General features: G+C 38.0%; 2 protein-coding genes across 7 annotated transcripts in view; one reads left to right on the forward strand and one right to left on the reverse strand.

The window, feature by feature from the left end:
* The first annotated feature begins 1,662 nt into the window (after positions 1-1,662).
* On the forward strand, positions 1,663-4,329 carry LOC104600558 (hybrid signal transduction histidine kinase M-like protein). 5 transcript variants are annotated; one of them, XR_016079348.1, is made up of 4 exons: positions 1,692-2,295; positions 2,667-2,771; positions 3,338-4,159; positions 4,285-4,329. XR_016079348.1 is itself a non-coding variant. In XM_088892764.1 (3 exons), the coding sequence occupies exons 1-3, from the start codon at positions 1,946-1,948 to the stop codon at positions 3,813-3,815; spliced, it is 933 nt and encodes a 310-aa protein (XP_088748890.1). In that variant the 5' UTR covers positions 1,692-1,945; the 3' UTR covers positions 3,816-4,329. The 5 variants fall into 5 exon arrangements, 2 of the variants coding, with proteins under 2 accessions (XP_010261880.1, XP_088748890.1); XR_016079349.1 differs by having other exon boundaries at positions 3,338-3,898; positions 3,991-4,329; XR_735688.3 differs by lacking the exon at positions 2,667-2,771 and having other exon boundaries at positions 1,686-2,295; positions 3,338-3,898; positions 3,991-4,329.
* Positions 4,330-6,293: 1,964 nt separating this feature from the next.
* XI-I (myosin) overlaps positions 6,294-12,334 on the reverse strand; it is a 90,778-nt gene continuing 84,737 nt past the window's right edge. For both annotated transcript variants that reach the window (XM_010263581.3, XM_010263582.2), the window contains 2 exons: positions 12,171-12,253; positions 6,294-6,966 (listed from right to left, as the gene is read on the reverse strand). In XM_010263581.3, coding sequence (XP_010261883.1) covers positions 6,825-6,966; positions 12,171-12,253 — 225 coding nt within the window. In that variant the 3' untranslated portion in view covers positions 6,294-6,824. The remainder of the gene's footprint in view (positions 6,967-12,170; positions 12,254-12,334) is intronic.

Consider the following 12,334-nt stretch of genomic DNA (forward strand, 5'->3'; position numbering starts at 1 on the left):
ATTGCTGAAACCTCCTTTTAAGTTTCTGATCGTTGCTAAACCTCTCTCCAATTATTTCGCCTGAAATTTTGGACATAGTTACCAATCCTTTAATAAAAATATGAAAATGTCTAAAATAATTATACAATTATTATTGAGATTGGTTTTTATCGAAGAAAAAAAATAATTTTAAAATTTCAATTTTACCTTTGAGTGATTGTCATGAAGGGCAAATTTGAAGAATAAATCTATTTAAGAAAAGAGATTGAAAGATTTTAGACTAAGCATTTGAGAAAATTTAGAAAATAAGCATTTTAATAAAAATAATTGTATCGATATTTTGAACATTTCTGTCTCTTTTTAGAAAGTCCAAGGAAGGTAATTGCAATTACCAAATTCGGGGGAGGTTTCAGCAATATCAATCTCACAATTTAATCAAATACATCCCATTATCGTTCGTAAAAAACTGGACAGGAAATTTTTACTAATAATTTAATTGGATATGGCTTTAAATCCTTATTTGCTTTTCGATAAGTTGTTTATCCAAATAAATGTTATCCAAGAAACACTTACCTCGGGCAAATGTATTTACCTATGTTCTTTTATTTCTCATTTAAACAAAATAATGACCGTTTTAATCATAAAAAACCTATTATTTAAAGGAGCATATTTTGTTCCATCTAAGTTTTCACAATTCTCTTCCAAGTGGAAAAATTATTTATCCACCTAGGAGATGAGTATCACTTACCCAAAAAAATAAGCTTTTTTTAATCCCCCACGAACAGGACTTAAATCTGCGCTACACAAACGCCCCACATACATATCTCAACATGCATAAGAGGCATTATCAGTAGGAAATATACCCAATACACGGTTGAGATATACTATAAGGCGTTTGTGGGGCGTAGATGTGAATTCGCTACCACCAGCCCAATCTCTATCAGGTAGATATCCTCTGGATTGGTCACGTTTTAATACCGGAAAAAAAAATCATTTAATCCTAGTCCTACCAATAACTCAACCTTCTAAGCAGTTCTTCACTGGACGACTCAACCAGCAAAACCATGCGAGTGCAATAGACCGATTCGATGTAGACTCATTGATTGTCGAAGGACAAGAAAAAAGAATGGTCACTGTACGCGGTCGGGAGAAAGATCTTATCCACGGCGATTGGAGTGGGCCCCACTTTAATATTATGCATCCTCTTCGGCCTTCATTCGTTCAGATAAGCCGTGCCCTTACTGACATACTTCCTCAGTCTCACTAATCACGTTAACAACCCTCCAATTCCCGGGCCACGTCATTGCCTGAACAAATCAATCTAACGGGACAATAACACGCGTCTCCATTCCAGTTGTCCTTACTAGGGTGAAACACGTGGCGCGATCATGATCGTCCTCGACGAATTGTTACCTGCAAGAAACGGGCAAGTTCCACGAGCAGTCAGGGCAATCTATTTCCAGCACTTTAAAGTAATGACGAAACATCCTGCAACTGAGATATCACATCACTTATAATGCAGCAAATCATAGCCGCACAAGTGTCTACTCTCTTTCTAAAATAGTCAGATGATTGAGTCATGACCGTTGATGTAAATATTAAAGACAAGAAATGTTTTACTTAAAATAGAATCATTGCTACATTAAAATTGTTCAGGTTTTAATTATTAAAAATAAATAATAATAATCTTCTCCTATTTTTATAGCAGAGTGGATGAGGATAAGGCCTCTCGCCTTGCCCCATCAATTGTATTTATTTTTTCATGTCTGGATTAGTTCTGCCTCTGCGGAGTTGATATAATTTGTTCTCTCTCTCTCTCCCTGACATCTTGAGGATGATGGGGTTGGAATCGGTTGTAGGAGTGATCGTGATCGCGAAGGGATTTTTCTCACTCCGCCACTGAAACCAGCTCGGAATTTCTCTAACTTTGGGTTTATATTTTTCTGGAATTTTACGAGAATTTGAAATGATGTCGATTGCTCTGGATAGAAGCAGTAACAGGATCGAAGGCTCTGGATTCATTCGAGGGATGTCGTGCATGCCGATCTTTGACTCCTCGGAGTCTGGGAGGACGATGCCCGGTGTATTAGAGGGAGATCGGCGGTTTCCGGGGGGTAATATGGCGTCATCTGCGGACAAGGTAGACGAAACAGGACAAGATTTCGATTCTTGTAGTTCTTCGATCGGAAGGAATAGCGATTCGGGAAGGTCGTCAGCGGGGTCTGACGGAGAAGATTCCGGCGAGACTGAGGTCCAAAGTTCGTATAAGGGGCCTTTGGACACGATGAACGCCTTGGAGGACGTCTTGCCAACGAGGTGGGTTTCTTGTTCAACCACTTGTTTCCTTTTCCTATGTTCTTTTTTTCTCGATCGGATAACAAATATGCTGTTTCTTTTTCTGTTCAAGTTCGTCATGGTTATTATTGAGCTAACGAAAATATTGATCTTAATTGCCCTTTCGTTTGACGATCCCGCGATAAATATTGAACATAAATGTTGTTTTTTTCACCATTACTTCCGCAAACTGAAACCTTGCCTTTCCGTCTTTCCCGTTTAATTAATTATTTGTGAAAGATGGGTTTCTTTCTAATGATCAAGGATATACTAGAAATATGTGAACATTTGTAATGATCTCTGTGTGTTTGTGTGTGGATTTTACCTTCTTTTGTACTTTGTATTTGTTTTAGGGTAGTATTGATGTCTGCTTCCGAAATTGCGGATCTGGTTGAGGATTTGCTGATTAATCCAAGGGTTTCAATGGGTTCTTACTCCAATCGCTTCTGCCGCATTACGTAACTAGAAAACCACCTTATTTCCGATTCAATTTGGCATTCTTGAAACCTCATTTCTTTTTCTTTTTTCCTTGGGTCTTTCCTTTTTTTTTTTTTTTTTGTCTGGAAATTCAAACTTTGTTCGATTTAAACATAATTTTTGGGATGAAATACAGTATTCTAAACCAGAGGTGCCTAAAATGCCCCAAGGAATGATTCTTGTATTTCATTAACCATGTATTCAAGATTCAAGAAGCGCCATTTCCTGAACATTTATCTAATCCAGTTACTAGAGAGCATGGTGTAATGGAACATAATTCATGAGCTCGCTAATAAAGCTTGTTTTGGTCTCTGCGATGCGAATGTATCAGGTGCTAATGATAATATCTGCTTTGACCATTGTACAAATCATTTGTAACAAAAAAAGAAGGTTTTTTTCAGCATTGTCAGCTGAGATTGGATATCATTCTCTGTGTGCTTGTCTGGAAGAGGGAGGCAAATGGAATTCTTTTTTCTTAGCCCCTTTCTTCATTTCATGAAATGGTTGGTTAATTCTTGTGGTAACGCATTTGTCTTGCTGGTTACAGGAGAAGCATTTCAAAGTTCTACTGTGGCAAATCAAAGTCCTTCACAAGTCTAGCGGACGCAGCCTCCTCTACGTCGATTAAAGACATTGTCAAACCAGAGAACGCCTATACCAGGAAGCGCAAGAACCTGTTGGCCTGCAGTAATTTATGGGACAAAAATAGAAGCTTCCCTCTGAGAAGTAATGGTGGGGGAATATCCAAGAGACCAACCAATTCCAGTCGAAGCACGTTGTCTCTGGCAGTGGCCATGAGCAGCAGCTCTGAGAGCAATAATACCAGTGAGGGTTCAAGTTCAAACGCTTCACCGCCTAGACTTCTTCCACCTCTGCACCCTCAGGCTAAACCATCACTGAATTCATCGTCGTCCTCTCAACGAACTTTCTCTTCTTGGCGGTCATTCTCCTTGACTGATTTACAGGGCGTTGCTGCTGCAACTACTTCCACGAGTAATAGAGACAAGCACAAGAGGCTTCATTGACGCTTGGATTTCTCTCTTTCTCTAATTACCTAAACTACGGAGGTCATCTGTTTCTGTAAATGGTCGTCCTTGTTTGGTCTCAGGTGTTCTCTACCCTCTTTGAAAATTTCAAGTAACATATCCGAGCATTTTGGGGTATATAATATAGAACACTAATGTAACTCTCTTGTTTTAGGCTTTCGGATGGAAAAACTACACGTTAATCCCAGTTACGGTTCCACCGTTGATTCGTGAATGAAAATCAAGCAAATAGAGAGCCCTAGCTGGGGTCTTACATCTTTATTATTACGGGAAAATTAACAAAAAAAGAAAAGTAAATGCATGCTGATTCTAAATCATGACAGGTATTGCTTGATATAATATGAATTGTTTTCTGGGCAACGGTCTAGAAATTACAGTTGATTTATTTTTTACAAAAAATGCAATTAATTTATTTCTACTACTTTGTTCGTAATGTATTATTTCAAAGAAACGATTAAAGAGCAAGGCACGATCCACGTGGGTTTCTCTGCTATATTCATGCCTCTCCTCTCTCAATTACTAACAAGCAACTTACAACTTCTCCATTGAGTCATCATCTACTAACAAGGTAACATTTGGACATTGGTTAAGGATTTGCGTAGTGTTGGTGAAGACAGTAACAGTGGATGAGGAAACTGATTTAATAATGAGAGGGAAAAAACCATTTTGGATTGCATCCCTCATGAATAGCCCACAGTTCTGCCATTTGAATTGAAGTAATGCTAATGTTTTTAAGGTATCCCCCACACCATCGACCTTATAATCTCTGAAGAGACCAGCTGATGAAGCCATTCCTGAATGATGTTTTGATGCCCCATCTTTGTTGAGCTTAAAGGTGTGTTCAGGTGGAGTCCAAGTAATGCATTTCTAAAACCTGATATTACTTTGAGTAGATGGGTTAGCAGCCATATACATATCAGTAGTATTGATTTGATTGATATTATTTCTTTGTTGTCAAAAATTATGGCATTTCCAAATAACTCACCAAGTATGACACAATAATGATAACAAATGTTTCTGAAGTTGATTTTGTAAGCTCTGAATCCCACGTTTCGAACTCTGAGGGATGGATAAAGCTATTGGAAAGTAGGTCCATATATCTCTAGCTTTTGGGCAATTAAATAACATGTAGTGAGGTCTTCATTTGGATTTTGACAGAGCATTTCGAGTCAGGTATAACATTTCTATGGTAAAGAAACTGTACTTATGGGAGCATAGAAATTTCCAAACTTGCATATTTTCAATTGTGTGATCTTTATATCAAGGTTCAAAATATCGTTATGTTTGATACATCGGTAGAGGTATATCAGTTGTTTTCTTAGTTTCTTTTAAATCCGATTCAGAGGGACCAGTTTAAAGTCCGTCCACTCCTTAAACTGGTCAAAACCCCAATACACCCTCTGTAGGGACATATCGGGAAGTTCCTGATACGATACATATTGGTCAATATGTATTGATTTTTTGAACATTGCTCCATACTTATTTTTAAAGAAAACTTCATAGGCTGACTTAACTCTTGTAGACAGTTGGACACAAACACAGATTTCATGGGGGCATTTTGAACCATGGGATTCCATACGCATTTAGAGTATTGATATAGTATGTATTTGATTCCGTGGGCATTTATGGATAGACCATTTGTTTGTATTTTTTCACTCTAAACATTTATTTATAGTTTTTTACTTTAAACATTTTCTATTCTCTACCTCAGATTAATATCCATTAAAATGTGCCACATCGGAATTTGGTTTCAAAAAATGATAGGGCATTGAAAAAAACAAGAATTTGACATTTCCCCAAATGCCCAATGCACAAAAATCAAAATGTTTCATTTTTTAACCATTTATTTGATAAACAGTGAAACCAAACAGTTGTTCCATTTTGCTTCATATGTAATAAACGCCAATGCTTTGTGGTGGCATTTTTTCAACAAACACCCACAGATGACAACCAAACACAGCTATAAACATCATGTAAATGTTCCTCAAGTTTAATTTCATGAAACTGGAACCTAAGAATCATATTTGATACGGTAGATAGTAGATTTAACTTCAAACATTTGTAACATCCTAACGGTTTTGCGCATGGGAGTGTTGGGGGAAATGTGTTTTTGGTGCTTCACCGTTTCCTCCCCACGGGTCATTTGACTCGTTTCAAACTGAGTGTTATGCGCCAAAATACTTCCCCAATTTTCAAATCCAAGAAGAACGAATATTGAGACTTAAAAACACCATGATACCAAAGAAGATGAATAAAAGAGCATATTAGGGTTTTATCTCAAGACAATAGAATAAATCCATTATATCATGATCAGAATTTTAATTAGGCCAGATCAAAATGCATATTGTGGTTTTATCATTTATGACTTTTATCTCAAGGCAAGCCGTCAAGTCGTATGCTGTTTAAGTACATGATCAAAATTTTAGAACATACCATGATACCAATGTACACCAGAAATTTTTAGAAGCCAAAAGCTTTTGATAAACCTTCGGAGAAATAACAAAGGGAATACAACCGAAGGGAATTTCCTTCAGGTAATTCGTGTACTACAACAATCCCGTAAAAAAGGCAATCTAATTGACCTTATCTAATCAAGCAAATAATAGTTACAACAAGAATGCCTATTTTACAAAGGATAGAATTACTACAGCCTACATGTATACTAGGCTAATAGAACGCAATTCTTATCCCACGGCTATATACCATCATCATCCTCTTCCTTTGTATTCGTCATCCATTGATGACGTCTAAAAGATCACTTTATCATCTGAAAAATTCTTGAATCTAGTGGTGATCACCCAAAACCTTGTAATTAAACTCTGATTCTTCTGTGGCATGGTGGATTTCAATAGAATAGGACTGTTCAGTTTACGCTGGTGAAAACCCAACGAGATGCACCTAACCACTCTGGAAGAAGACACCCTTTCATCCATTGGCTACGAGTAACCATCTGAATTATATTTAGATGGAACTCAACTTGAACATCTTTCAAGTCAAAAGAGGTCTATCTACTGGATGTTGGACCAGGAACTGAGCACAAGGACATTCCCGCAGAAGTGGTGGAAGTTCAACATCTGATGGATCGATAACAGGAATAGCCTTTGATATATCATCAGTGGAAAATGGAATGCTGCAATAACGAGATCCTATCTGAGATAGCAGAAACCTCTATAGAGCAAAGAAATTATGAAAAATATCGATGAGGAAGTAGGGCATAAAGCATGATGATAAAATAGAAGCAATCAAATATATCCACAAGCCAAGAAAGAATATTTTAATGAAAATTTCCGTGTTTTTCTTATATTCTACTTCTAAGATGAGTTGCAAAACCCAAACGAAAGTAGCACGGACACCTTACCCACCCACTCAGGCTTACCTCAGCCCAAGTGCAGTTTGAATGGTATTGAATTTATGCCTCAGGCTGGTCTAGGGCCGGTCAACTTGGTCTTTGAACTAGGGTTGGGCCAGAGTTGGCCTTAAACCTGATCAAACCTGCCCAAGTTGCACCCATACTTATATTTTGTTAAATGTCATCAAACTTCTAAAATATACAGGTTTTTTATAATACTAGTTGAGTGGCATGTGCATTTGCATAAGCAAGAGGATAGAGAGAGTGGTGGGAAGGCAGAAGGAAAATAAATGATTTCTTAAGTAATTATTTATTTAAAAATAATTAAATGATTAATCATTTAATAATTTTATTTGACTAAAATTTAATTTTATTTAATTATTTAATTAAATCATTTTTACAAAATTTTTAATTATTTAGTTTATTTTAAGCTTCCTAATCTATTCTCAGGGGCAAAATATTTAAGTAACCATTTTTCAGAACTCAAAGTTCAGATTTCAAAAAGACATTCTCTGCATTTAGATATTAGAAAAAGCACCAAAGCAATCTTTTAATAGGAGTATTTCTGAAACTCATTTTTCTTGGATCATTCACTCGACTTGGATTGTTCAGTTTCTCAAATGAGTTTCAAACTTTTACATTCTCTGCATTCAGATTTACAGACTGCTAGAATCCAAGGATATCCTAGTAACTGAACAATCCAAGTCAAGTGAGCTCAGGCATCACTATAATAGGAGTATTTCTGAAACTCCTTTTGTTTTTAATAGTTTTCTCTCTTCATCATCTGAAAAAAATGTTCCACTAGTAAATACTAATGGAACCATGTAGTCTAAGAGAAATGAGAATCACTTTAATGGGACAAAGTAGCATAGACATCTTTATCAAGTTTTTTTTTTTTTTTTTTTTTTTTTTTATCAATAACAGTAAATTTTATTAATAATTGAGAACCTAGGAAGTTACATAGAAAAGGAGCTAAAGAATCTTAACTCCCTACTTCCTCTTTTCATTGTTGTAAATCCAGAGCTTAGAGCTATCCTCTTTTAGCCAATTCACCACAATTTCAGAATCACCTTCTATGATCAGTTTTTTAATATGCATGTCCTTAGCCCTTTGGATCCCTTCAAGAGCTCCTAGAATCTCAGCCCTTAGAGAATCGCCCACCCCAATTGGACCGGAATACATAGCTAACAAGTTCCCTTTTTCATCTCTTATCACTCCCCCTATTCCGGAAGGCCCTGGATTACCCATGCTGCTACCATCAAAATTCAGTTTGGTAAACCCTTGAGGTGGAGGTGTCCAACAAGAACTTGAGGTCATCTTCACCAGAGCTGAATCTGCAATCTCCTTCCAATTTCTTATCATTTGATCAACTGAGAAGTCTGTAAACAGTTCTAAAGTTTTCAACCAATGTATCACCCTAACATGGATACTCTCCAAGATTGCTTCCAAGCTTCTCTCCTTATCTGAGAAAATCCGTGAATTTCTCTCCTCCCAAACAGTCCAACATACTGCAGCCCTAACACATCTCCACATGATCTTGGCCCTTTTTGTTATCCAGCGAGGCATGGATGTGAATAAACTTTGCACATTCAAAGGAGGGGTCCACCTGCACCCAAACAAAAGAGTAAACCATTCCCAAATACCTTTAACAAACTGACAAGAAATTAGTAAGTGGTATCTAGACTCACCATCAGATTTACAGAAGACACACCAGTTAGGAGATAAACATCTATTGGGTCTTTTTCTTTGAAGTAAATCCCCTGTATTAACTCTTTCCAATAAGGCTTCCCAACAAAAACTCCCAACCTTAGGAGGAATAGGTTGACACCACACCTCTTTAACCGAGAAGGACAAACCAATAGGAGAGGGGGGTAATAGGGCCTTAAAGAAGGAGGCACAAGTGTAGGACCCCGAAGGAGTAAGAGTCCAGATTCTATTATCTGCCTTTGTTGGAGCAAGGAAAACCCCATCCAGAACGGATAATAAGGCTGAAAGACAATCTAACTCCGTGTCCCTGATAGCTCTTCTCAAACCCAAGTTCCAACCAAAACAAAAAGGTGAATTAGAAGGTACAAGGAAGGAGGAAATTGGTTCATTTTTCATGGTAGAGATAGCAAAAGGGCCTAGAAATTGATCTTTCAAAGCGGAGTCCCCAACCCAAATATGTTCCCAAAATTTAGTGAGGTTACCTGAGTGCACATCATACCTTATCCAGGGAGAGAACAAGGGCAAAATAGCTTGAACAGCTTTCCAGGGAGATGCTCTTGTAGTCCTTGCAAGAATCCTAGAATCCCATCCATTATTTGCCATCCCATGAATACTACCCACTATCTTAACCCAAAGTCTTTCTCTCTCTAGTGAGAATCTCCACAACCATTTCCCTAGTAGTGCTAGATTTCTACTCCTTATATTCCCAATTCCCAAACCTCCCTCCTTACTCCTACACACCATCTCCCACCTAACCCTATGGTCCTTCTCTTCTCCTGGCTCCCATAGAAACCCTCTCATTAGTTTTTCCAGCCTGCTAGCCACCTTGACCGGGACCTTAAATACTGACAAAAATTAAACCAGAAGGTTAGCAAGTGTGGACCTAATTAGAGTGATTCTCCCTCCCATAGACAAATAGTTTTTCTTCCAGTTGGCAAGTCTCTTTCCAAACATCTCCACAACAAGAGCCCAAAACTCATCTTTCTGAGGGTTATCTCCCAATGGTAATCCAAGGTAGTTTAGAGGCCAATTCGATATTACACATCCCAAAATGTCTGCACACACACATAATTCCCCTTCTCCCATATTGACTCCAACTATACAACTTTTCTCAAAATTCACTTTTAGGTTTGACATTTGTTCAAATAGTTGTATAGTGAGCTTAAGATTTCTAATCCTATTGAGTGGTATGTTTTCTAATCCTATTGAGATTTCTCAATATTGTATCATCTGCAAACTGCAAGTGTGTGAGTGGTATGTTTTCTCTTCCAACTCTCCAGCCTCTTATCAAATCCCTAGAATCTGCTTTGGAGGTCAATCTCCCCAGCACTTCTGCAACCAATGTAAATAGGAAAGGGGATAATGGGTCTCCTTGTCTAATCCCTCTCCAGGCTGGAAAATAGTCGACCACTATCCCATTCACTAGAATGGAGTAGTGACAATTCCTAATACACCCCAACACCCATTTGCACCAGATGTCTCCAAACCCAAAGTTAATCATCACCTCCAACAAAAAGGACCAATCAAGCAAGTCATAAGCCTTTTCCAAATCTAATTTGCAAACCAGCCCTCTTCTCCCGGATCTCTTAAAATCCTCTAGACTCTCATTTGCTACAAGTATCTGATATGTTATCAGCCTCCCCTTCACAAAAGCTCCTTGGTTATTTGCTATGATTGTTGGGAGCACCTTCCTGATTCTAATGGACAGCACCTTAGTGATGATCTTATAGAGGCTATTAACTAAATTGATTGGCCTGTAATCCTTCGGATGGGTTGCATCACTTTTCTTGGGTACCAATGCAATAAATGTGGAGTTCAGCCCAGGGTTAATCACACCTCTAGCATGAAATTCATCAAACACCAACCTTAAATCCTCTTTTAGAAACTCCCAACAATCTTGATAAAAAGCCATCGTAAAACCATCAGGGCCCGGTGCCTTTGATCCATCCATTGAAAATACCGCTTCCTTTATCTCTTCCAAATCAAATTTCCTTTCCAGCCACTCCCTATCTTCTATCTTCAGTGTTGGCCATTCCAATCCCTCAAGCCAAACCCTATTATTTAAGGGCCTTCTAAATATAGACCTAAAATGATCTGTAAATGCTCCTGCAATTTCTCTTTGGTTAGTAACTGCTATCCCTTCAATCTTCAAACTTGAAATAGAATTTCTTCTCCTTCTGCTACTTGCCATGGCATGAAAAAACTTGGTGTTCCTATCCCCTTCTTTTAGCCATTTGCATCTTGACTTCTGCCTCCAGCTTATTTCCTCCTGAAGAAGATAGTCCTCTAACTGTTTACGCAATTTCCATCTTTGTTCCTTATCCTCAACTGTTAGACTACCCCTCCCTTCTTTGCTATCTAAGTCTTCAATTTGTGTAATCAAACTCTGCTTCCTTTCCTCCAGTCTCCCAAACTCTAATAGATTCCAATCCTTGATTTTAACTTTCAGATATTGTAGCTTTTTATGAAACCGCATTCCACTCCACTCCATTGCTGGGTTGCTCTCTGACCACCACTCTAACTTTCCTTATGAATTCCGGGTGTTCTAACCACATGTTTTCAAATCTAAATGGTGCAGGACCTGCATTTCTCACCTCCTCCTTACAAAGTACAATAGGCCAATGGTCAGAGGTCACCCTCGGAAGTTAAGTACAACACAACTCAGGTCAATTGGTTGTATCACTTATCCAAGGTTCAAACCATGGAAACAGCCTCTCCGTATGTGCAGGGGTAAGGCTACATACTGATCAGGTCCACTAACAGGAAGGCTTCTAGTCTTCTACATTGATCCACCAAACAGTTTCCTACTTTGTTACAGGGGCAAGGGTTCAAACAGGAATAACACTGGATTCCAACTCTATACTGCATACCCTTTTAAGCAATCTGGACAACATGACAAATCACATTTGGCATGGGATATGCTTCAGCAAACAAAATAATTTAACCTGAACAGATAACACGCTTACATTTTTTTCAATGTTAACATCCATTGACAATCTTCCAAATGTAATCAAGCATAAAGCTGGAAATAGCTAGTTGGCATGTCCACAGCACTACAAAAGAGGTGATCCATCAATTGTGTGGTCTAATTCAAGAAGCATCCCCAATGTGGACCTCATAAAACCTGGAACTACAAGGCCTAGCTAATGGCTCACATAGTTTAGACTTTAATGTAGTTTTGAAATGTCTTCTTTTCTTACAAGACTTTTTCCAAGTCCTCAGTCACTTCGTTTTTTAAATTATTAATACATTGAAGCCAAGCAGTTCATTACACTTACCTCAGATCATCATCCAACAAGAATGAATTTGAGTTGAGAGTCTGAGAATCTTTGTTCAGGATATCCCTCATTTGGGTAACCACCTGAAAATTTCTAAGCAGTTTTAGAAACAATGATATAGCAGCAGCCATCTTAGAAAAGAAAAAAGGATGTTTAACAAATAG

This window comes from Nelumbo nucifera, chromosome 8 (assembly GCF_055504915.1).
Source record: "Nelumbo nucifera cultivar China Antique chromosome 8, China Antique-T2T, whole genome shotgun sequence".
Classification (NCBI taxonomy): domain Eukaryota; kingdom Viridiplantae; phylum Streptophyta; class Magnoliopsida; order Proteales; family Nelumbonaceae; genus Nelumbo; species Nelumbo nucifera.